Here is a 25,769-nt window from a genome sequence, read left to right as displayed (position 1 = left end):
CTGCTTTTTCTGGCCAATTTATATGCCTCTTCCTTGGATTTAACACTATCCTTAATTTCCCTTGTTAGCCACGGTTGAGCCACCTTCCCCATTTTATTTTTACACCAGACAGGGATGTACAATTGTTGAAATTCATCCATGTGATCTTTAAATAAATGAATAAGAATGGAGCATTGACTGAAGACACTCCCCTGGGGAGAGGGTGGGGGAGAATTACTATTGCGTACAAAGAGATGGAAAGTGTAAGACTGTCACTTCATACGGACTGTGCTCCAAGATCCCGAGATTACTATGGGAAAGCGACAGGAATCATGACTTGTGACATATTTTTCATATTTCTATCCATAGGGAGGGTCGCAGTCAGTGGTGGGGGGGGGGGGGGGGGGAAGAGTTGCAGACGGTGGTGGGGAGGTGGGAGAAGGGTTGCAGACGGTGGTGGGGAGGTGGGAGAAGGGTTGCAGACGGTGGTGGGGGGGGGGGAAGAAGAGTTGCGGGGGGGAGGGTCGCAGACGGTGGGGGGGTGGGGGAAGGGTCGCAGACGGTGGTGGGGGGGGGGGAGGGAAGGGGCGCAGACGGTGGGGGAGGGGGGGAGAGTCGCAGATGGTGGGGGGGGGGAGGGAAGGGGCGCAGACGGTGGGGGGGGGGGGGGGGGAGGGAAGGGGCGCAGACGGTGGTGGGGGGGGGGGAGGGAAGGGGCGCAGACGGTGGGGGGGGGGGGGGGAGAGTCGCAGATGGTGGGGGGGGGAGGGAAGGGGCGCAGACGGTGGGGGGGGGGGAGGGAAGGGGCGCAGACGGTGGGGGGGGGGGTGGAAGGGTCACAGACGGTGGTGGGGAGGTGGGAGAAGGGTTGCAGACGGTGGTGGGGGGGGGGGGGAAAGAAGGGTTGCGGGGGGGGAGGGTCGCAGACGGTGGGGGAAGGGTCGCAGACGGTGGTGGGGGGGGGGGGGGGAGAGTCGCAGATGGTGGGGGGGGGGAGGGAAGGGGCGCAGACGGTGGTGGGGGGGGGGGAGGGAAGGGGCGCAGACGGTGGGGGGGGGGGGGAAGAGTCGCAGATGGTGGGGGGGGGGAGGGAAGGGGCGCAGACGGTGGTGGGGGGGGGGTGGAAGGGTCACAGACGGTGGGGGAAGGGTTGCAGATGGTGGTGGGGGGGGGGGGGGGAGAGTCGCAGATGGTGGGGGGGGGGGGAGGGAAGGGGCGCAGACGGTGGGGGGGGGGGGGGTGGAAGGGTCACAGACGGTGCTGTCTCGGTGCAGAATGCACTGCTAATGATTTGATTCTGTATTCTGCAGCTCACTGTATGGGATGTACGAGCCTAACTGTGGCTTGGACAAAGTGCTGATGTCGTGGGGACATGATAGTAAGTGATGATGGGGAGTCCAACTGATGGTGGGAGATCTGTAAGGGAACTGAGCACTTGCAGTACCCTCTGAAATCTGTCAATGCAAAAGGGGACATCTGTGTGAAATCTAAGAGGGTATAGAGGCACAAGTATAGAGTTGAAGAAACATGGATTATGGAGAGAATATACATTGATCGAGGGGAGTAGATAGATTGATTTTCAAAAGTATAAAAAGTTTTTTGAGGGTTTTTTGACGGAAAGCTTGTTGCCACTAGTCAGTGAATCAGTAACTAGGGGCAGAGATGGAGGATCATCACAGGTCATCCAGTACTGGATGAGCAAAAATGTTGTCCAATTAAATATTGGGAAGACCAAAGTCATTGTCTTTGGTCCCCGCCACAAACTGCATTCCCTGGCCACCAAATCCATCCCTCTCCCTGGCATCTGTCTGAGGCTGAACCAGACTGTTCACAACCTCGGTGTCATATTTGACCTTGAAATGTGCTTCCGGCCACATAACTATAACCGCCTATTTCTATCTCTGTAACATTGTCCGTCTCCGCCCCTGTCTCAGCTCTTCTGCTGCCGAAACCTTCATCCATGCCTTTGTTACCTCTAGACTTGACTACTCCAACGCACTCCTGGCTGGCCTCCCACATTCTACCCTACTGTAGAACTTTTTAAGGGTTCCTAGACAAGCCATCAATAGACAGCAGTCAGTATGTTTTGTGCAATTGATCAAGCTATCTCACTCTCCTGAGCCACACTAATCATTTCATGCTTTGCTGTTGTCAAGTAACTGAACATGCCTGAGACCCGTTCTTCAGTACAAATTCACCATGCATTTCCGCGTACTAATTGCTTCATATACTACAAGTCACGTCTACACTCTTAAACTGGTATCTTGATGTTATCCGATACAAGCCATTTTGGGCTTTCAGGTGATCTTATCAAAAGATTGTAGTCGTCTGTAGATCTTTGCTTATCTTCCACTGCATGTTCCCAATTTCTTGGGTAGTGGCCAGGCTATCAATCCTTAAAAGGTACGTAGGCAAGGACACAAATGTCTCCAAGACAAAGCAATCTGTTTACTATTCTTAGCCACACTTTGCTGACTTTCACGAGGATGTTAGAAAAAGTCAATTATCCTGTTTCTATCTCATATCCTCATTCACTTCCTCTGTCAATTTTACACATCGCATTAATTACCATTCATATCTCATTCATGATACCTGGAGGCGCTTTACTGTCTAGTACAATATTAACAATAGAAAACATAGATCAAGCATTCTAACTTGGTCCAAATTATTAACACTTTAAAAAAATTCTTTATAACCCATTACATTTTAGTTTCCTTTTGGCATGTGGGAAAACATTCACTTACAATTAAGAAACGTAAATTAATAATGTCCAATATCTTTAAAATTTCATTCAGCAATTCAAAAGGCTTTCCTTGCTGAATTAATAAAACACGTCAACGGAAAGAGTTAACTTCTTTGCAGGTGGAGCAAAACATTGTCTGACGTCATTACATCACTTCACGTAACTTTTTGTAAAAAACCTTTCCCGATATTTAGTTCAAGTCTTTTACCTTCAAAACTTCCTCTCTCGATTAGAGAGACAAGTGCTCGCAATTCATTTACAAGGCTACTTCCATGTCTTATCTCAAACTCACCACCTCGAGCACGACTGTCTCTCATCAGAGAATATGGCATTTTAGATTGCCTCTAAACTTTCCAGCATTATTTCCAAACTGTCCAATACCATCCATTTTAAAAAGGTTTCCAAAGCCAAGACCCTCCAATACAACCAAAATCTTAAACATCTCAAAATTCCAATTCAAATACTGCCAATGTTTTTATTTTTCCCAGCAAAAATCATCATCAACAACAGGTGTCTTCCATTTTTTTTCCTTCAATGTGAAAGTCTCATGTCCGGAACTAGGGATATTCACACTTTGAAATAACCAGAATTTCACCGTGGCCACAATGAAAGTCGGGTTTTCATAGGTTAACCTTAATAATTCAGACCAGTATCTTATTAACTAAACACAATGCAGAGCAGATAAAATAAAACAAAATAGCACAGTAAGTTACGTCACTTTTCATATTCTTTATTCACATGCCTTTCCAGATTATTGTAAAAGTACTGAATATAGCTGGAGAAACATTTGCTTTTGTATTTAACAAACGTTACACACATTCTACACAAAGGAAAAAAAGAGAGGGACACTTCCCTTAGCTTGTAGCTTTGCGAAAGTTATGCAGGCTTTTAAAAAAAAAGGCATTTAGTATCTTTCAATACAATTTAATCAATGATTAAGGTTTTTTTGGACAAGTAAGTGGCCGTCTCGGGCTTGCAATAACCAAATTGAAAAGACAGTGCTTTGTTACGATTTGAATTGATTTAAAACGAGACCACGCATTTTTAATTTAAACTATTGCAATTTTGTTTACTGTAATCCAATTTTGTTTACTGTAATCCAATTTATAACAAAGTACTGGCAACTGTGACTTCAAGGCTAAAGTTTCATCTTTTATTAAACAAACCGTCTTTTATGCATTTCGTAGCTCCATAAATCATCATCAAAATAAATCCGCACCTGCGTTTCTAACTTAAAATGTAATTCAATTCTAGGAACACAATGAACATTCTAACACTCGAAGTACAGGCTGAGCTTCTGAAATCCAGAGCTCCAAAATTCAGAATGTTCCGGAATCCAGACAACGGGCCGATCCGTGGCGGGGTCATCCGGAAACTGGAAAATGTTCCGAAATCCAGACTCCCCCGCCTCGGCAGCCCGACCTCACCTCCCCCCCTTACCTCAGTGGCCCGACCTCTCCCCGGCCCGACTTCACCTCCCCCTCTTACCTCAGTGGCCCGACCTCTCCCCGACCTCTCCCCGGCCCGACTTCACCTCCCCCCCTTACCTCAGTGGCCCGACCTCTCCCCGGCCCGACTTCACCTCCCCCTCTTACCTCAGTGGCCCGACCTCTCCCCGGCCCTCGGCAGCCCGACTTCGCCTCCCCCCCTTACCTCAGTGGTCCGACCTCTCCCCGGCCCGACTTCACCTCCCCCCCTTACCTCAGTGGTCCGACCTCTCCCCGGCCCGACTTCACCTCCCCCCCTTACCTCAGTGGTCCGACCTCTCCCCGGCCCGACTTCACCTCCCCCCCTTACCTCAGTGGTCCGACCTCTCCCCGGCCCGACTTCACCTCCCCCTCTTACCTCAGTGGTCCGACCTCTCCCCGGCCCGACTTCACCTCCCCCCCTTACCTCAGTGGTCCGACCTCTCCCCGGCCCGACTTCACCTCCCCCTCTTACCTCAGTGGCCCGACCTCTCCCCGGCCCTCGGCAGCCCGACTTCGCCTCCCTCTCTTACCTCAGTGGCCCGACCTCTCCCCGGCCCTCGGCAGCCCGACTTCACCTCCCCCTCTTACCTCAGTGGCCCGACCTCTCCCTGGCCCTCGGCGGCCCGATCTCACCCCAGTCCTCGGCAGCCCAACCCTGCACGACCGCCCCCCCCGCGACCCCACCTAGCCTCGGCCCAGGCAAAGACGTTCCAAAATCCGGAAATACCCGGAATCTGGAACGGCCTCGGTCCCAAGGTTTCCGGATTTTGGACGTCACCCCTGCATTCATACTTTCGTAAACTTTCCAGATCCAGTACAACTTTACAAAGGGTTAAAAAAAAACTTTCAGCTCTACCCAAAATGGTGAGCGGAGCTAAAACAAACATACAGACAACCATTTTCCTTTTAAAAGACAGGCTTTCAGACAAATGAAAAATTCTTTAACTCCCCAAACATTTACAGTCAGGAAAACTTCAACATAAACACACAAACTGAAAACTTTTAAACAACATACTTTAAGGCTTCTCCCACTCATTAAATGTGATGACTTTTTTCCCCCACTCGGCACGAAAGCTGAGGCTTGTGTCCGTTTTAACTTGAAGTTTCTCTTTGATCTTTTTGCCTCGGTATCTTCCACTGTTTATGTTTCTCGGAAGAGGTTTGCTCCCCTCTTGTCATCTCTTTACTTTCTTTCTTACGGTGCTCATCACATTTAACTTTTTTTAGACTCACATGTTCCTGAATAAAGTTTACCACTTCTTCAAAGGGGACTCGGTCTCCTTTGATTCCATATTCTGTCAATAATACCTGTACTTCATCCCCACGGGTACCTTTGTCTAATTTACTCTTGTACATGTTAACCAAACTCTAACCAGCCATTTTCTTAATAGACCTCTAACATCAAATCTATCAGCACGCAATTCACGGTACTCCCCATTTCCTCTTGGGTTAATCCCTTCTCGAGTGAGGCAACTGATCAGGAGGCCATTCTCAAAGTCTGATCGATTACACAATACTAACCATTTTGTCTTAGTCCCATCTGGGTCGCCAGTCTATAGAACTTTTTAAGGGTTCTTGGACAAGACACCAATAGGTAGCAGTCAGTATGTTTTGTGCGATGTTTCAAGATTTATTAAGCTTACAGCAGTAGTACACTTAACAAAAGGCAATATCTGAACGAAAGCTCACAGGCCTTCCTCTCTGGAACTTCCAGACATAGTCAATGTCGTCTTCAATCTGTTTGTTGCTACTCCAGCAGTTTCTGTGTGAAGGTATTCTTTGAGTATCGCTGTTTTAACCAATTTCTTATCAAAGGTCCATTTGGCCAGTGTCCATATATGTCTTTAACAAAATTACCTTTTTAAAAATTGGTTCTGGTGGTCAAAATATCTTTGTCACTCAGACCCGAGGTCGTAACTTGGCCACTCCTGCCTCCGGTAATATTCTATCAACCCTACTTTGTCCATATTAAACATTATTTTACCTCACTGGAATTCGCCTTATCTCTTTTACTCCTAACATGCAATACCCGGTCTGGTACCAAGGGCCATTTCAAACTGTCTCTCTAGTCTTTGATGGGTACCTTAACTCCAATGATCTGTCTTATTTTATGTTTCTTTTATACTAACTATAGTTCAAATATCTTAGTAATTATTTTTGTTAAATTAACTCTAATTTCTACTCTGCATGTTATTTAATAATTTGACCTTCACTAGCAGTCGGTGGCTGCTTGTTATCTGAGCCGAGTCAAAACTGCTTTTTGCATTTGAGCAGTCTCTAGCATTCCCATGCCCGCAGAGAATCATGGGTAAGATTAGTTTGTCATTGACTACAAATTGAATATATATATGAATCTCTAATACCAGTCTTTCTTACACTACGTAAACTTGAGGTCATCCAAAACTCAGCAGCCTGTGTCCTAACTCGTACCAAGTCCCGTTCACCCATCATCCCTAGCTCGCTGACCTACAATGGCTCCTGGTTAAGCAATGCCTCGATTTCAAAATTCTCATCCTTGTTTACAAATCCCTCCATGACCTTGCCCCTCCCTATCTCTGTAATTTCCTTCAGCCTCACAATCGCCACCCGCCCCCCTCCCCCAACCCCAACCCCTGAGATAGCTGCGCTCCTCAAATTCTACCCTTTTGAGCATCCCTGATTTTACTCGCTCAACCATTGGTGGCCGGGCCTTCAGCTGCTTGGGCCCTAAGCTCTGGAACTCCCTCCCTAAACCTCTCTGCATCTCTTTCTTCCTTTAAGACGCTCCTTAAAACCTACCTCTTTGACCAAGCTTTTGGTCATGTGTCATACTTTTCTTCTTATGTGGCTCACTGTCAAATTTATTGTTTTGTCTTATAACACTCCTGTGAAGTGCCGTGGGAAGTTTTACTACGTTAAAGGTGCTATATAAATACAAGTTGTTGTTGGCAGTGAATCAGTAACTAGGGGCACAGATTGAGGATTATCACTGGGAGAATGAAGTTAGAAAGGTTTTCACACAGAAGGGTTATTACACAGAATGATTTATATACAAGCGGCTGTTGAGGGAGAGACTGACATCACTTAAAGGGGAATTGGAGTAGGATTTCAAAAGGAAGAATATGAACAGATGTGGGGATGGGGCGGGGAAATGAAATTTGGAGAGCTAGGATCAGCACACGCATGATGGGCCGAATGGCAGCTTTCTGTGCTGTAAATTCTATAAACCATCTGGAGTGCATCAGAAGGTAACCTTTAACATCTGGGACTATCAACTGGTGTAGGGATCCAAACTGAGGTGAATTTGGGACAGATCCTATTTGTGAGGGTGCAACACAGAACAGATACGGGGTACTGTGGCATAGAGATTATGGGCCCAAATTTCCCATGAGTTGCACCGTTTTTTTTGGTGTAACTTGATTTTTCTGGTGTATCTTTTTAGTTGCAAAGATGGCCATTTAATTTGCGGCAGTGTAAGTGAGTTAGTTCGGTTTTTGTTAGGATAGGTTTTTTTTCAGCCACTTACACCATTTACGCCAATTTGGTCAGAAAAAAGTTGTACTAAATTAACTTAGGGCAGCGTATGTGTCCACTTTTGTCCGCACAGAAAGACTTTACTTACAGTTAAGGAATTGGTGCAAGTAACTACATTTAAAGCACCACTAAGCACCAAACAAAGCACAAAAAGTCATAAGCAATTAATTAACAAATAAAATAGAAGGAACCCTGCATCTAAAGCACCAAAATCAATCAATAAATAATAAAAAATAGAAGTCCTACCTTAAGGAACGCAGCAGGCCGCCAATGAGGGAGCCCATTCGGCCAGGGCTAGTGACGGCGTGCTTTGGCCCCTCCCACACAGCCTGCAGCACGCGTTTGCCGAAACGGCCTGCCAGGAGCTACTGCACATGCGCGCGGACTCTAGCGCGCATGTGCAGAGGTCCCGGCACTGTTTTCAGCATAAAATTCCATCAGGTTCATTAATATTCTTTAGGGAAAGAAATCTGCCGTCCTTACCCAGTCTGACCCGTATATGATGCCAGATCCACAGCAATGTGATAGATTCTTATGTGCCCTCTGAAATGGCCTAGCAGGACCTAGCTCCGCCCCCCTCTCTTTCTTCTGTGCCATGCCAGCTCCACAGATGGCCCGAGAATCAGCCATGATCGCATGGATTTATTTTAGCGCTGCTTCTGAGGTAAAATGTCAGCGGTGCGCCAAATTTGTGCCCTATATTACTGGACTCATAATCCAGAGGCTTGGACTACTGATCTGAGGATGTGAGATCAAATCCCACCATGGCAGCGAGATCAAATCCCACCATGGCAGCTGGGGAATTTAAATTAAGTTAATTAAATAAATCTGGAATAAAAAGCTAGTATCAGTAATGGTGACTGAAATTACTGGAATGGCATAAAATTCCATCAGGTTCATTAATATTCTTTAGGGAAAGAAATCTGCTGTCCTTACCCAGTCTGACCCGTATATGATGCCAGATCCACAGCAATGTGATAGATTCTGATGTGCCCTCTGAAATGGCCTAGCAAGCCACTCAGTTGTATCAAAACTGCAATACGAATAAAACCAGAGGGATCACCCTAGGCACTGACCCAGCCCAGTCAACCCTGCAAAGTCCTGGATTTCCTGGAGTGCATAAGGGATGGTTTTCTAGACCAATATGTCGAGGAACCAACTAGGGGGGAGGCCATCTTAGACTGGGTGTTATGTAATGAGAGAGGATTAATTAGCAATCTCATTGTGCGAGGCCCCTTGGGGAAGAGTGACCATAATATGGTGGAATTCTGCATTAGGATGGAGAATGAAACAGTTAATTCAGAGACCATGGTCCAGAACTTAAAGAAGGGTAACTTTGAAGGTATGAGGCGTGAATTGGCTAAGATAGATTGGTGAATGATACTTAAGGGGTTGACTGTGGATGGGCAATGGCAGACATTTAGAGACCGCATGGATGAATTACAACATTTGTACATTCCTGTCTGGCGTAAAAATAAAAAAGGGAAGGTGGCTCAACCGTGGCTATCTAGGGAAATCAGGGATAGTATTAAAGCCAAGGAAGTGGCATACAAATTGGCCAGAAATAGCAGCGAACCTGGGGACTGGGAGAAATTTAGAACTCAGCAGAGGAGGACAAAGGGTTTGATTAGGGCAGGGAAAATGGAGTACGAGAAGAAGCTTGCAGGGAACATTAAGGCGGATTGCAAAAGTTTCTATAGGTATGTAAAGAGAAAAAGGTTAGTAAAGACAAACGTAGGTCCCCTGCAGTCAGAATCAGGGGAAGTCATAACGGGGAACAAAGAAATGGCAGACCAATTGAACAAGTACTTTGGTTCAGTATTCACTAAGGAGGACACAAACAACCTTCCGGATATAAAAGGGGTCAGAGGGTCTAGTAAGGAGGAGGAACTGAGGGAAATCTTTATTAGTCGGGAAATTGTGTTGGGGAAATTGATGGGATTGAAGGCCGATAAATCCCCAGGGCCTGATGGACTGCATCCCAGAGTACTTAAGGAGGTGGCCTTGGAAATAGCAGATGCATTGACAGTCATTTTCCAACATTCCATTGACTCTGGATCAGTTCCTATCGAGTGGAGGGTAGCCAATGTAACCCCACTTTTTAAAAAAGGAGGGAGAGAGAAAGCAGGGAATTATAGACCGGTCAGCCTGACCTCAGTAGTGGGTAAAATGATGGAATCAATTATTAAGGATGTCATAGCAGCGCATTTGGAAAATGGTGACATGATAGGTCCAAGTCAGCATGGATTTGTGAAAGGGAGATCATGCTTGACAAATCTTCTGGAATTTTTTGAGGATGTTTCCAGTAAAGTGGACAAGGGAGAACCAGTTGATGTGGTATATTTGGACTTTCAGAAGGCTTTCGACAAGGTCCCGCACAGGAGATTAATGTGCAAAGTTAAAGCACATGGGATTGGGGGTAGTGTGCTGACGTGGATTGAGAACTGGTTGTCAGACAGGAAGCAAAGAGTAGGAGTAAATGGGTACTTTTCAGAATGGCAGGCAGTGACTAGTGGGGTACCGCAAGGTTCTGTGCTGGGGCCCCAGCTGTTTACATTGTACATTAATGATTTAGACGAGGGGATTAAATGTAGTATCTTCAAATTTGCGGATGACACTAAGTTGGGTGGCAGTGTGAGCTGCGAGGAGGATGCTATGAGGCTGCAGAGTGACTTGGATAGGTTAGGTGAGTGGGCAAATGCGTGGCAGATGAAGTATAATGTGGATAAATGTGAGGTTATCCACTTTGGTGGTAAAAACAGAGAGACAGACTATTATCTGAATGGTGACAGATTAGGAAGGGGGAAGGTGCAGCGAGACCTGGGTGTCATGGTACATCAGTCATTGAAGGTTGGCATGCAGGTACAGCAGGCGGTTAAGAAAGCAAATGGCATGTTGGCCTTCATAGCGAGGGGATTTGAGTACAGGGGCAGGGAGGTGTTGCTACAGTTGTATAGGGCCTTGGTGAGGCCACACCTGGAGTAATGCGTACAATTTTGGTCTCCTAACTTGAGGAAGGACGTTCTTGCTATTGAGGGAGTGCAGCGAAGATTCACCAGACTGATTCCCGGGATGGTGGGACTGACCTATCAAGAAAGACTGGATCAACTGGGCTTGTATTCACTGGAGTTCAGAAGAGTGAGAGGGGACCTCATAGAAACGTTTAAAATTTTGACGGGTTTGTACAGGTTGGATGCAGGAAGAATGTTCCCAATGTTGGGGAAGTCCAGAACCAGGGGTCACAGTCTAAGGATAAGGGGTAAGCCATTTAGGACCAAGATAAGGAGAAACTTCTTCACCCAGAGTGGTGAACCTGTGGAATTCTCTACCACAGAAAGTAGTTGAGGCCAATTCACTAAATATATTCAAAAAGGAGTTAGATGAAGTCCTTACTACTCGGGGGATCAAGGGGTATGGCGAGAAAGCAGGAAGGGGGTACTGAAGTTTCATGTTCAGCCATGAACTCATTGAATGGCGGTGCAGGCTAGAAGGGCTGAATGGCCTGCTCCTGCATCTATTTTCTATGTTTCTATGTCCTGCTCACTAACATCGGGGGTCTTGTGCCAAAATTGGGAAGTGTCCCACAGACTAGTCAAGCATCAGCCTGATAAAGTTATACCCATAGAATCATACCTTTCAGCCAAAATCCCAAACTCCTCCATCACTATCCCTGGGATGTCCTGTCTCATGGCATACATGAGCAAGGAAACCTCCTGCTGATTACCACCTACCGTCCTCCCTCAGCTGATGAATCAGTACTCCTCACATTGAACTACCACTTGGAAGAGGCACTGAGGGAAGCAAGGACACAAAATGTACTCTGGGTGGGGGCTTCAATGTCGATCACCAAGAGTGGCTCGGTAGTACCACTACTGACTGAGCTGGCCGAGTCCTGAAGGACATAGTTGCCAGACTGGGTCGGCAGCAGGTGGTGAGAGAACCAAGAGGGGAAAACCTACTTGACCTCGTCCTCACCAATCTACCTGTCGCAGATGCATCTGCCCATGACAGCATTGGTAGCAGTGACCACCGCTTAGTCCTTGTGGAGATGAAGTCCTGCCTTCATAGAGGACACCCTCCAACGTGTTGTATGGCACTACCACCGTGATAATTGGGATAGATCTAGCAGCTCAAAGCATCCATGAAGCACTGTGGGCCTTAGCAGCAGCAGAATTGTATATCACCAGAATCTCTAACCTCATTGCCATGGTGCGCCAGTGTGGACAGAGTGAATGTTTAAGGTGGTGGATGGGGTGCCAATCAAGCGGGCTGCTTTGTCCTGGATGGTGTCAAGCTTTGAGTGTTGTTGGATCTGCACTCATCCAGACAAGTTAAGAGTATTCCGTCTCACTCCTGACTTGTGCCTTGTAGATGGTGGTAAGGCTATGGGGAGTCACGAGGTGAGACACTCACTGCAGAATACCCAGCGTCTGACCTGCTCTTGTAGCCACAGTATTTATGTGGCTGGTCCAGTTAAGTTTCTGGTCAATGTTGATCCCCATGATGTTGATGGTGGGGGATTCGGCAATGGTAATGCCGTTGATTGTCAAAGGGACGGAATAGTCTCCACTTGCCTGGATGAGTGCAGCTCCAACAACACTCAAAGCTTGACACCATCCAGGACAAAGCAGCTTGCTTGATTGGCACCCCATCCACCACCGTAAACGTTCACTCCTTCCACCACCGGCACACCTGGCTGCAGCGTATACCATCTACAAGACGCACTGCGGCAACTTGGGAAGGCATCTTCGACAGCATCTCCCAAACCCCCGATCTCTACCGCCTAGAGGGACAAGGGCAGTAGGTACATGTGAGCACCATCACATGCAAGTTCCCCTCCAAGTAACACACCATCCTAACTTGGAAATATATTGCTTCATTGTCGCTGGATCAAAATCCTGGAACTCCCTCCCTAACAGTACTGTGGGAATACCTTCACCAAATGGACTGCAGCAGTTCAAGAAGACGGCACACCCCCACCTTCACAAGGGCAACTAGGATTGGCAATAAAAGCTGGCCTTGCCGGCGACACCCACAATCATTTGAATGAATTAAAAAAAAGATAAATATTGAAGGAAAATTATAAGGGGGAAGTTGTGTTTGGCTGTGAAGCCTCTCACAGTGGGACAGCTGGGTCGCACTTACCATCACAGCTTGCTTGATTAATGTATTGCAGGACAGTGTCAGCGGGAAAGAGAAAGTGGAAAGAAAGTGCAATAGTGACCCCTGCTCTGGGGCTGCTTACTGAGATTTAATTCTGACCTTTCTATTGTAGGATATCTGTATAATGTGCTGAAAACCAATGAGTGCAAACTTCCTGAAGAGGTAAGTTTGAATGATTATTGTATTTCTCCTCCAAGCTGGAGTCTGGCTCAATGAGTCAGATAATCGTCGCTCTATGTGAACTGCAAAATGGGCAGTGAAAATGCTGGGTCAGCCGTGGTTCAGTGGTAGCATGTTCGCCTCACAGTCAGAGGTCGTGGGTTCAAGTCTCACTCCAAGGACTTGAATACATAATCCAGGCCAATACGCCAGGTCAATAGTGAGGGAGCGCTGCACTGTCGGAGGGTCAGTACTGAGGGAATGCTGCACTGTCGGAGGGTCAGTACTGAGGGTGCTCTGCGCTGTCAGAGAAGCAGTACTGAGGGTGCTCTGCACTGTCAGAGGTGCAGCACTGAGAGTGCTCTGCACTGTCTGAGAAGTAGTACTGTGGGAGTGCTGCAATGTTAGAAGGACTGTATAGTTTAGTTTCTAATAAATCAATGTGCTTTGTCTCTTGTCTTTGTGTCCTTGTATGTCTGTGTGTATCGGTCTTCGCTGATCTGTGTGTGCATGTCTCGTCTGTCTGTTTGTGTGCATGTCTCTGTGTGTTGGATGCAGGCACTGTACATGATCCGCTTTCATTCGTTCTACCCCTGGCACACTGAGGGAGATTACATGAATCTCTGTAACAGCAAAGACCTGCAGATGTTGCAGTGGGTTAAAGAATTCAAGTGAGTCCATTAAAATGGCTAGAACTGTTCTAATTGATATTCTGTGGATTTGATCTTTTGAAATTTCAGCAAGACTTTCGATCCTGTGCCTAACAAACAATTAATGCTCCTGGTAGTACGGGGAACAGAGGAGCCATTGGAGATGGATTGAAAATCAGCTAAACTAAATATGGCAAGGGGTCACTATGAGAGTGTCACTGGGGTCACTAGGGGAGTGTCACTGGGGTCAGTGCTGGGTCACTAGGGGAGTGTCACTGAGGTCACTAGGGGAGTGTCACTGGGGTCAGTGCTGGGGTCACTGGGGTCACTGCTGGGGTCACTAGGTGAGTGTCACTGGGGTCAGTGCTGGGGTCAGTAGGTGAGTGTCACTGGGGTCAGTGCTGGGGTCACTAGGTGAGTGTCACTGGGGTCAGTGCTGGGGTCACTAGGTGAGTGTCACTGGGGTCAGTGCTGGGGTCACTAGGTGAGTGTCACTGGGGTCAGTGCTGGGGTCACTAGGGGAGCGTCACTGGGGTCACTAGGTGAGTGTCACTGGGGTCAGTGTTGGGGTCACTAGGTGAGTGTCACTGGGGTCAGTGCTGGGGTCACTAGGGGAGCGTCACTGGGGTCAGTGCTGGGGTCACTAGGGGAGCGTCACTGGGGTCACTAGGTGAGTGTCACTGGGGTCAGTGTTGGGGTCACTAGGTGAGTGTCACTGGGGTCAGTGCCGGGGTCACTAGGGAGCGTCACTGGGGTTACTAGGTGAGTGTCACTGGGGTCAGTGCTGGGGTCACTAGGTGAGCGTCACTGGGGTCACTAGGTGAGCGTCACTGGGGTCAGTGCTGGGGTCAGTAGGTGAGTGTCACTGGGGTCAGTGCTGGGGTCACTAGGGGAGTGTCACTGGGGTCAGTGTTGGGGTCACTAGGTGAGTGTCACTGGGGTCAGTGCTGGGGTCACTAGGTGAGTGTCACTGGGGTCAGTACTGGGGTCACTAAGGGAGCATCACTGGGGTCACTAGGTGAGTGTCACTGGGGTCAGTGTTGGGGTCTCTAGGGGATTGTCACTGAGATCACTAGGGGAGTGTCACTGAGGTCAGTGCTGGGGTCACTAGGGGAGTGTCACTGGGGTCAGTGCTGGGGTCGCTAGGGGAGTGTCACTGGGGTCAGTGCTGGAGTCACTGGGGGAGTGTCACTGGGGTCACTAGGGTCAGTGCTGGGGTCGCTAGGGGAGTGTCACTGGGGTCACTAGGGAAGTGTCACTAGGGTAGTGCTGGGGTCACTAGGGGAGTGTCACTGGGTCAGTGATGTTTAGAGAGTATGTAAATGTCTTGGGTGTGAGCTATGATGAGGCGGGGAGGGGCTGTGGTGGGGCAGAGAGGGGTTTTGATGGGGTGGGGTGGGGCTGTGTTGGGGTGGGGAGGGGCTGTGTTGGGGTGGGGAGGGGCTGTGTTGGGGTGGGGAGGGGCTGTGTTGGGGTAGATTGCCAATTGAAGGGATAGATTCTCAATATTGCAATGCCTTCTGCTGCTCTAACTAAAGCCCTTCTGTGCCTGCAGCAAGTTTGATCTGTACACCAAGTGCAAGGATTTGCCTGATGTGAAGGAGCTACAGCCCTACTATCAACGACTGATTGACAAGTATTGTCCAGGCAGACTGCGCTGGTAACCAGCCGGGCACATTCAACCTTGACTCAACGCCTCAATCTCAGACCAATAGCATCCTTCAGAACTGGGACCATTTTAGGAATCGTTCAAAACTGGTGACATTCCCAAGAAATAGTCGCTTCCCCTCAATAAAACATTGACAAGATGACTGTTCATGGTATATATCAATGACTTGGACATAAATGTTGGGGATATGATTAAGAAGTTTGCAGGTGACACTAAAATAGGCTGTGTGGTTGATAATGAAGAAAGCTGCGGACTGCAGGAAGATATCAATGTACTGGTCAGTTGGGCAGAAGAGTGGCAAATGGAATTTAATTTGGAGAAGTGTGAAGTAATGCATTTGGGGAGATCTAACAAGGCAATGGAATACACATTAAATGGTACAACACTGAAAAGTGTAGTGGACCTTGGAGTGCAGGTCCACAGGTCCTTGAAGATAGCAGGCTAGGTAGATAAGGTGATTAAGAAGGCACACGGAATACTTACCTTTATTAGTCGAGGCATGGAATACAAGAGCAGGGAGGTTATGCTTGAACTATATAAAACACTGGTTAGGCCACAGCTGGAGTACCGTGTGCAGTTCTAGTCACCACATTACAGGAAAGATGTGATTGCACTGGAAAGGGTGCAGAGGAGATTTACAAGAATGTTGCCTGGACTGGAGAATTTTGGCTATGAGGGAAGAATTGGAAATGCTAGGTCTGTTTTCTTTGGAACAGAGGAGGCTGAAGGGAAACCTGATTGATAAAATTATGAGGGGCCTGGATAGAAAGGATCCGTTTCCCTTGGCAGAGATTTAAAGTAATTGGGGCGGGGGAGGGGGGGTTTAAGAGGAGATATGAGGGGAAATTTCTTCACCAAGAGGGTGGTGGGGATCTGGAACTCACTGCTTGAAAGGGTGGCAGAGGCATGAACCCTCACCACATTTAAATGATATTTGGATGTGCACTTAAAAAGTGCCGTAACCTACAGGGCTACGGACATAGAGCTGGAAAGTGGGATTAGGCTGGATAGTTCTTGGTCAGCTGGCGCGGATATGATGGGACAAAATGGCTTTCCGCCTTGCTGTAAACTTCTATGATGTAACAGCCCTGGACTGCAAACAGCTACGGGGTCAGGATCCACTGGGTGGGTCAGTTAGAGTAGGACTTCTGTGGGTCAGACTCACGTTCCAATCTCGCGCAACTCCCTGCTCCAGATATTTCCCGATCTCCTCGTTTTTATCTCGTTCTGTGCATCGGTGATCCAGCGTGTAGCGCCTTCTACTGCTGTTGTACAGCAGGCACCTCAAATCGCTGGAGAAATATCACCAACGCTGCGTCCCCAAGATCCTGCAAATCCATTGGCAGGATAGGCGCACCAACGTCAGTGTTCTCGCTCTGGCCAACATCCCCAGCATCAAAGCACTGATCACGCTCGATCAGCTCCGCTGGACGGGCCACATTGTCCGCATGCCCGATACAAGACTCCCAAAGCAAGTGCTCTACTTAGAGCTCGTGACACGGCAAGCGAGCCCCAGGTGGGCAGAGGAAACGCTTCAAGTAACACCCTCAAAGCCTCCTTGAAAAAGTGCAACATCCCCACCGACAACTCGGAATCCCTGGCCAAAGACCGCCCTAAGTGGAGGAAGAGCATCCGGGAGGGTGCTGAGCACCTCGAGTCTCATCACCGAGAGCATGCAGAAACCAAGCGCAGGCAGTGGAAGCAGTGTGCGGAGAACCAAACTCCCCACCCACCCTTTCCTTCAACCACTGTCTGTCCCACCTGTGACAGACACTGTAATTCCCATATTGGACTGTACAGACACCTGAGAACTTACTTTTAGAGTGGAAGCAAGTCTTCCTCAATTTCGAGGGACTGCCTGTGATGACCAGGGGCGTCTCACATCCAGAGACAGCAGCTCAGTACCTTTCCACATACCACTGCTTACTACCCCTTCCCTGCTCACCGACTGCCCCCTCCCTCTGCCCACAGACTACCCCCTCCCTCTGCCCACAGACTGCCCCCTCCCTCTGCTTGCTATCAAATCTGAGCACAAGCTTTTGGAAAAGGTAGAGATCTTGAAGTAAAAACATATTTCATGTTAGTTATTGTGAAATATTTTGATTATTGTTTTAAAATCTTATAGTGGTTACAGCGGGGTAGCGCACTCCTCTGCACGTCACACAAATACTACAGCCTTGAACAAACACAGCAAGCTGCTCCTTCACACGAGCTGCCGTCACTGCACCAAATGTCCAGACATTGAGGTACAGCCGGGTATGGGACTGCTTTGGGAAAGTCTGCTTGAGGTCTTTCCTGGGTTCACAGGAACACAAACTCATCAGAACGACTTGAGGCAGAAACAACTACCCGATAGGGGCTGGGACTCCTGGTATCTCAGTGGATTCAGGAGCATCAGCGAGGGCGAGATGCCAAAGATGGGAACAAGCTTTAGAGCAAAGAAATCGAGAGCAGGCGGGAAAGGGAACAGAGTAATCCAGAGCAAGTAGTGGGGGTGGGGGGGGGAAACAGTAATCCAGAGCAAGTGGGGGCGGGGTCAGAGTAATCCAGAGCAGGTGGGCAGGGGGATGGACCAGAGTAGGCGGGCCGGGGCAAATGAGTTCTCCCTTCACCCCAGCCCAGTTGTTACTATGTCAACAAGCGTAGTGCTATCCAACAACCAACCAGCAAACAGTACAGCACTGAAGCCAGGGGCATTTGTAGTTGCCCCTTTCAGGGCACTGAGTTGTTTTTACTGTGTTCAGCAATTATGAGGAGCTCAAGGATACAAGGTGCTGCACCATTCATTCATTCACCACTGGGAATGCCAGCGATGTTACCTTTCCCAGTAGGCACTGCATGATGGAGAAGCGGGGGACTCTCTGTATGGTGTATGTACAATATGGTATCAGCTCACAAACGAGGGGTTAGAAAGCGTGTGTGAGGAAATGAGAAGTTTAAAATTGAAATGTTGATGCGGAGATTCTGTACATTTCTCTGATACAGGTCTCAGACATTCTCTCACCCGGCCTGAGTTTCTAGTATTGACACACGCTGGGATTGCAAACATCCCATAATTGCTCCCATTGAGACTCTGCATTTGAAGAAAATGTCATATAAATTGTGCAAAACCAAAATCCAGAGAGTTCCAACACCACTGGAATAGTTTACAGCAGGGAAACTTTATTGCAGGAGTGAGAATTTTGAGAATTCCGAGAATTCCTCTTTTAACACTGAGCATCACGCACAGTTTACAGATTAAATCGGTTTACAGATTAAAACTGCACACAGGACAGTGTACAGTCTCTCACCAGGAAACAGCACCAAAAACTGCAACGGACTGACTCGGAGGGGGAGCAGGCTGAAACACGGGTTGAATGAGAAGGGAGAAACTTGCAAGTCCAGTCAGATTTGAGCCAGAATCTGTGACTGGGACACGATGGAATCGGTTGGATTTCCCGGTGAGTTACTGACACCTAGCGGCAGAGCAGCGGCACTGCAGCACCTTCCCTCGTCAGGCTGTCAACACGGACCACGGGACCAGGCCCCTGGACATTTGGACACCAGAGTCTGATCTCACGCTGGAGCAGACATTGGTCACTCACTGAATGAACAGGGGCCGGGCAGAGAGGGACAACAACAGGACACTGGAAAATAAAGCTCGGGAGTCAACAGTACGATGCTGGTCAGTGGAAGGATTGTAACCACAGGTGGTAAGGGACAGAGAGACCCTCTGACCCCCTCAATATACAAAAAGCAACTCGCTCACCAACCCAAAGCGTTGAACAAGTTCCTGACTCCAGAATTACTGAACCATCATTCACATTTATTATCTGACCAGCTGCCGATTGTTAGTGAAACTTGGGCACTCAGACCCCAATAACACAAGGTATGCCTGGATCTGTAGACCATGCTAGTGACATCTACTGGGCAACAAGTTAAACCCGTCCATTAAATACACCACTTAGTGTTCATAAATGGGGCCGTAAAGGGGTGATAAAGTTATACAAAGCATTGGTTAGCCCACAGTTAGAGGCGATGTGCAGTTTTGGATCTCCATTATAGAAAGCCACAGAGCATGTGCAGTGTAGATTCGCCAGGAGGATTCCAGGGATGGAAACTAGAGTTTTGAGGAGAAACTTGAGATACTGGGATTGTTCCCACTGGAGCACAGAAGGCTCAGCCGAGATTTAGGAAAGGTTTTTTAAAAAATAACCAGTCTGCTTCTGCCTCCCAGGGTTAGGCCCCAGGTAAACGGCACCCTGGGATCAGATGGGATCATGCCTGTCACTTGGCAGGTGTGGCAACAGAACCTCTCATTCCCAAATGAAGAGCAGCAGAAATGTGAATGAGATTTAGATGTAATAGAAAAATATAAATCAGTTAAAAAAAGAGAGAGACTCTGTAGCGATTACTTCCTTCTGCGAACGTTCTCCAGCGACTGATCCTCAGCGGGAGGCCGCACTTTGCCCTCCAACCGTCGCAATTCCTTCCTCCTCCCATCAGCATCCACCTCCTCACCACCACCACTCGCATCCTTCCCCTCTGCTCTCCTCCCACTCGGCTTCAATCGGCTCCCCTTGGCTTTGCAGCTCGTCAGGGCTTTGAGCAGGGAGACGACCAGTAAGGCAGTGAACATGCCCAAGAGCACCCACTCCCCAGAGTAGGGCTCCACCTGCTCACGGGCCATTTGCAGGATGGACGGCAAGAGATCCTTCACCACCCGTTTCGGAGAGGCTTTGTCCTGCGAGAGGAACAATAATTAGTGACAGGAGGTGGGGCAAGGGACAGGTACCGCATGGGTTGGATGGAAGAGTACAAACAGGACTGCCCTGGTAGACCCATCGTTTCCGCCTGTTCTTGCCCCACAGAACTTATTTCTTCCTGTCTCTATTCTATTTTTTTTCTCCCCTTGTCCAGTCTCTTCATTTGCCCGCCACTATTTAACAGTTTCCAGTTTCCTGGCCCGAATCATTTCTTTTTCACCATGGACATCCAGTCCCTTTAGTCCTCCTCCATTCCCCACCAGGGCCCTCCACTTCTTCCTTGAACCTACCAATCCCCATCCACCACCACTCTCCTTTGCCTGGTTGAATTTGACTTTACATTGAACAACGTCTCCTTTCACTCCACTCACTTCCTCCAAATAAAAGGTGTTGCTGTGGCAACACATGGTCCTGGCTATGCGTGTCGTTTCATGGGATATGTGGAAGATTCTTTGTTCCATCCTACTCAGATTCCCTCCCTCACTCCGGTGTATTGATGACCAATGTTCCCCCTAAATTCTTTTTCGTGCATGTGCAAAATTTAACACTGGAAAGGCCGCAGACAGCTGCAATGGCTCAGGGAGAACGTTGTTGATGACTGTGTCGTTGCCACGTCCTGCTCTAACCCTGAACTGGAAAATGTAATCAACTTTGCTTCCAGTTTCCACTCCTCCCTCACCTTCACATGGTCCATTTCCGACACGTCCCTTCCTCGACTTCTCTATCCCCATTTCTGGGGACAGGCTGTCGACCAGTATCTACTATAAGCCCACCGACTCCCACAGCTCTCTTGATTACACTCCCACCCAGCCTGCTTCCGTTAAGGACTCTATTCCATTCTCCCAGTTTCTCCGTCTCCATTACATCTGTTCTGACAACGCTACCTTCCATACTAGTGCTTCTGATATATCTTCGTTTTTCCTCAACCAAGGATTCCCCTCCACCGCGGTTAACAGGGCCCTCGACCGTGTCTGTCCCATTTCCCTCCCTCGAATAGGCCCCCCTTGTCCTCACCTTCCACCCCATCAGCCTTCATATTCAACGGATCATTCAACGCCATTTCTGCCACCTCCAGAGCGATGTCACCATGAAACACATCTTTCCCTCCCCTCCCCCTTCAGCATTCCCATGGGCCATTCCCTCCGCAACACCTTGGTCCACTCTTCAATCACTCATACTATCCCTCCCATTCCCATAGCACCTTCCCGTGCTAGCGCAGGAGATGCAACACCCGCCCTTTTACCTCCTCCCTTCCCACTGTCCAGGGTCCCAAACACTCCTTCCAGGTGAAGCAGCGATTTACTTGTACTTCTTTCAATTTAGTATACCGTATCCGCTGCTCACGATGTGGCCTCCTCTACACTGGGGAGACCAAACGCAAATTGGATGATCGCTTTGCTGAACACCTCCGTTCAGTCCACAAGCGTGACCCCGAGCTTCCGGCCGCCTGTCACTTAAATTTTCCGGACCACTCCCATTCTGTCCTCGGCCTCCTGCACTGTTCCGCTGCTGAACAGAAGCTCGAGCAACAACACCTCATCTTAGGCACTTTACAATCTTCCGGACTTAACAATGAGTTCAACAATTTCAGATCATAACCACTGTTCCCAGTTTGCTGGTAATGGTTACGTGGTTGCCATTTACAGCTCCTCTGGACCTATTTGTTTCTTTACAAAAGCAAAATACTGCGGGATGCTGGAAATCTGAAATAAAAATTCTGTAAATACTCAGCGTTCAATACGGACGAAAGGCCATTGACCTGAAACATTAACTCTGTTTCTCTCTCCACAGATGCTGCCTGACCTGTTGAGTATTTCTTGCATTTTCTGTTTTATTTTGTTTCTTTACTTGTCCCATTACCACCCCTTTTGCTTTGCACCATCATCCCCTTTGTCATTTAATCTCTCCTGCCTGTCACCTTATCATAGACCTTCCCTTTTGTTCTTCCTCCCTACCACTTTCTCTGCCTCTACACTTGGTTAAAACCTGTTATATCTCTAACTTTCGCCAGTTCAGATGAAAAGCCATCGACCTGTAACATTAACTCTGTTTCTCTCACCACAGATGCTGCCTGACTGAGTATTTCCAGTATTTTCTGTATCTAACCCGCGCTGTCCCTGCCCTGGGAGAGTTTGATGGGGCAGGCAGGCTCTTTAGTTCTCACCTTGAAGCCATATTCATGCAGCAGCGATTCCAAGTTAGGATCTCCTAAAGCCACCGAGGGGAAGAATTCTCTCACATGTTGCCGAGTCCACCAATCATTGAGCACGCTGTGGAGAGAGAGAGGGGGAAGAGTGAGCGAAAGGATTGAGAGGGGGGGGGGGGGAGGGGGAGCGTTTGAGAGAGAGGTTGAAAGAGAGCGAGAGAGGGGGAGGGATTGAGAGGGAGTGAGGAAGAGCAAGAGGAAAGGGGTAGGGCGAGAGGAAGAGAGAGAGAGGGGGGGAGAAGAGAGAGAGAGGGGGGGAGAAGAGAGAGAGAGGGGGGGAGAAGAGAGAGAGAGGGGGGGAGAAGAGAGAGAGAGGGGGGAGAAGAGAGAGAGAGGGGGGGAGAAGAGAGAGAGAGGGGGGGAGAAGAGAGAGAGAGGGGGGAGAAGAGAGAGAGGGGGGAGAAGAGAGAGAGAGGGGGGGAGAAGAGAGAGAGAGGGGGGGAGAAGAGAGAGAGAGGGGGGAGAAGAGAGAGAGAGGGGGGGAGAAGAGAGAGAGAGGGGGGAGAAGAGAGAGAGAGGGGGGGAGAAGAGAGAGAGAGGGGGGAGAAGAGAGAGAGAGGGGGGAGAAGAGAGAGAGAGGGGGGGAGAAGAGAGAGAGAGGGGGGGAGAAGAGAGAGAGAGGGGGGAGAAGAGAGAGAGAGGGGGGGAGAAGAGAGAGAGAGGGGGGGAGAAGAGAGAGAGAGGGGGGGAGAAGAGAGAGAGAGGGGGGGAGAGAGAGAGAGAGAGAGAGGGGGAGAAGAGAGAGAGAGGGGGGGAGAAGAGAGAGAGAGGGGGGAGAAGAGAGAGAGAGGGGGGAGAAGAGAGAGAGAGGGGGGAGAAGAGAGAGAGAGGGGGGAGAAGAGAGAGAGAGGGGGGAGAAGAGAGAGAGAGGGGGGGAGAAGAGAGAGAGAGGGGGGGAGAAGAGAGAGAGAGGGGGGAGAAGAGAGAGAGAGGGGGGGAGAAGAGAGAGAGAGGGGGGGAGAAGAGAGAGAGAGGGGGGAGAAGAGAGAGAGAGGGGGAGAAGAGAGAGAGGGGGGAGAAGAGAGAGAGGGGGGGAGAAAAGAGAGAGGGGGGGGAGAAAGAGAGAGAGGGGGGAGAAAGAGAGAGAGGGGGGGGGAAGAGAGAGAGGGGGGGGGGAAGAGAGAGAGGGGGGGGAAGAGAGAGAGGGGGGGAAGAGAGAGAGGGGGGGGAAGAGAGAGAGGGGGGGAAGAGAGAGAGGGGGGGAAGAGAGAGAGGGGGGGGGGGAAGAGAGAGGGGGGGGGGGGGGAAGAGAGAGGGGGGGGGGAAGAGAGAGAGGGGGGGGAAGAGAGAGAGGGGGGGGGAAGAGAGAGAGGGGGGGGGAAGAGAGAGAGGGGGGGGAAGAGAGAGAGGGGGGAGAAGAGAGAGAGGGAGGGGAGAGAGAGAGGGGGAGGGAAGAGAGAGAGGGGGGGAAGAGAGAGAGGGGGGGGGAGAGAGAGAGGGGGGGAAGAGAGAGGGGGGGGAAAGAGAGAGGGGGGGGAAGAGAGAGAGGGGGGGGGGAAGAGAGAGAGGGGGGGGGGAAGAGAGAGAGGGGGGGGGAAGAGAGAGAGGGGGGGGGGAAGAGAGAGAGAGGGGGGGGGAAGAGAGAGAGGGGGGGGGAGAGAGAGAGGGGGGGGGGAAGAGAGAGAGGGGGGGGGAAGAGAGAGAGGGGGGGGAGAGAGAGAGGGGGGGAAGAGAGAGAGGGGGGCAAGAGAGAGGGGGGGGGAAGAAGAGAGGGGGGGGGAGAGAAGAGAGAGGGGGGGGGAAGAAGAGAGAGGGATTGGGAGGGTGAGAGCGAGAGATGGGTGAGTGAGAGCAGGGGGGGAGGGGAAGTGAGAGGGATTGCGAGGGAGAGGGAGAGGGAGATGGAGGGCAACGGGTGTGGGCATGTTAAGAATGAGATGCATAGAAATTACAGCACGGAAACAGGCCATCCATCCCAACCAATCGGTGTTGGCCTGTACCTGCCCCGTGAGCCAACGATCCCAGATATGTTTACTCACCGTGTTCCTGCATACTTTCATCCACCCATCCAACCCAAACTGGAATGTTGAGGGTTTCTGCCTCAGCCTCTAACCCTGGCAGTGAATCCACAGCCTCTGTGTGAAGACTTTTCTCCTGCCCTCTGTTCTATAGCTCTGACATTTACTGGCTCCTCAATCACTGGAAAGAGTCTGCTGCAATCCACCCTGACCCATCCTGTCATCATTTTCAACACTCCCTCACATCGACCTGCAATTTGTATCGTCATGAGAAAAAATCTAAGTCTTTCTTTGTGTTAGTATTTCCTCATACCAGGCAGAATCTGTGCTGCACCCTCTCTCAATATCCTTCCTATAACATGGAGCCCAATTCTGCACCGTCCAATTGCAGAATTCCAATCATTACCTCTGGCTTTTATATTCTTTACCTCGTGATAAAATCTAGTATCCTATTAGCGTTTTGCTTTACACCCAGAGGAGCTGCTTTTAATGTCCTGTGAACCTGTTCCTGCAAATCCCTCTGCCCCCCCCCCCCCCAACCTCCAACACTGTACCCTCACAATCTCTGCACCCACCCCCCACTCTCTGACCCCACGCCGCCCCCTCACCTCGCAACCCACACCCTTGCCCCCCCCGAGACCATGCCCCCTCGCTCAGGGACTGTATGCTGCACTATCCCAGTCACTCACCTGTCAGTGCTGTGTATGGTATACCAGTACTTATAGAGCTGGGCTCGGATGTAAGTGGGGGGTTTGGTGCTGAAGGCGTATTTGGTCTCATCCACTTGCACTAGGCGTATGACTGAAATAGAATCAAATGAGCAAATGAAGGAGGCGACAGGCTGGGTTTGTGCAGTGTAACAGTGAGATACTGTAACCAGTGTAACAGTGAGATACTGTAACCAGTGTAACAGTGAGATACTGTAACCAATGCAAGTGCGATACTGTAACCAATGCAAGTGCGATACTGTAACCAATGCAAGTGCGATACTGTAACCAGTGTAATGTAAGGGTGTGAGGTGCACTCACCGTCTGTCTTTCCCTGGAGAAGCCGATAGATGAAGCTGGTGAACCAGGGGCTGTTCCTGTGGTCACCGAGAGCCACAAACCACATCTGCCAATCGAGCCTGGGCTGGTGTGGGGCCACCAGAGGCGGGGCCGCGCTGAGGTTCCCCGGCTTGTACATGAATTCAATCTCCTGAGAAGAAAAAGACCCAGATTATGAGATCAGACACGAGAGTATAGTGCCTGAATCCCACTCACAGGGCGAGGATTGGGGGGATGGGCCATGCTCCACACTCAGGGTGCGGATTGTGGGGGGGGGGGGGGGGGGAAAACAGTGCCCTCTCACAGGTTGAGGCTTGGGAGAGTGGGAAAGGCTGCATCCACTAACAACAACTTGTATTTATATAGCACCTTTAACGTAGTGAAATGTCCCAGGGCGCTTCACAGGAGTATTATGCGATAACAATGTGACACTGAGAAGAAATTAGCACAGTTCATCAAAAGCTTGATC

General features: G+C 49.4%; 2 protein-coding genes across 2 annotated transcripts in view; one reads left to right on the top strand and one right to left on the bottom strand.

Annotated features, from left to right (window-relative positions):
* miox (myo-inositol oxygenase) overlaps window positions 1-15,411 on the top strand; it is a 42,914-nt gene extending 27,503 nt beyond the window's left edge. Inside the window, exons 6-9 of the mRNA XM_070896613.1 lie at window positions 1,290-1,357; window positions 12,980-13,029; window positions 13,585-13,697; window positions 15,232-15,411. Of these exons, the coding sequence (XP_070752714.1) occupies window positions 1,290-1,357; window positions 12,980-13,029; window positions 13,585-13,697; window positions 15,232-15,340 (340 nt within the window). The 3' untranslated portion in view covers window positions 15,341-15,411. The remainder of the gene's footprint in view (window positions 1-1,289; window positions 1,358-12,979; window positions 13,030-13,584; window positions 13,698-15,231) is intronic.
* Window positions 15,412-18,487: 3,076 nt separating this feature from the next.
* lmf2a (lipase maturation factor 2a) overlaps window positions 18,488-25,769 on the bottom strand; it is a 15,173-nt gene continuing 7,891 nt past the window's right edge. The window contains exons 2-5 of the mRNA XM_070896737.1: window positions 25,283-25,451; window positions 24,944-25,055; window positions 22,255-22,360; window positions 18,488-20,068 (exon numbers count right to left, since the gene is read on the bottom strand). Of these exons, the coding sequence (XP_070752838.1) occupies window positions 19,736-20,068; window positions 22,255-22,360; window positions 24,944-25,055; window positions 25,283-25,451 (720 nt within the window). The 3' untranslated portion in view covers window positions 18,488-19,735. The remainder of the gene's footprint in view (window positions 20,069-22,254; window positions 22,361-24,943; window positions 25,056-25,282; window positions 25,452-25,769) is intronic.

This window comes from Pristiophorus japonicus, chromosome 13, assembly GCF_044704955.1.
Source record: "Pristiophorus japonicus isolate sPriJap1 chromosome 13, sPriJap1.hap1, whole genome shotgun sequence".
NCBI classification, from domain to species: domain Eukaryota; kingdom Metazoa; phylum Chordata; class Chondrichthyes; family Pristiophoridae; genus Pristiophorus; species Pristiophorus japonicus.
Note: the sequence above shows the minus strand (reverse complement) of the source record. Positions and strands in the feature narration are given on the sequence as shown.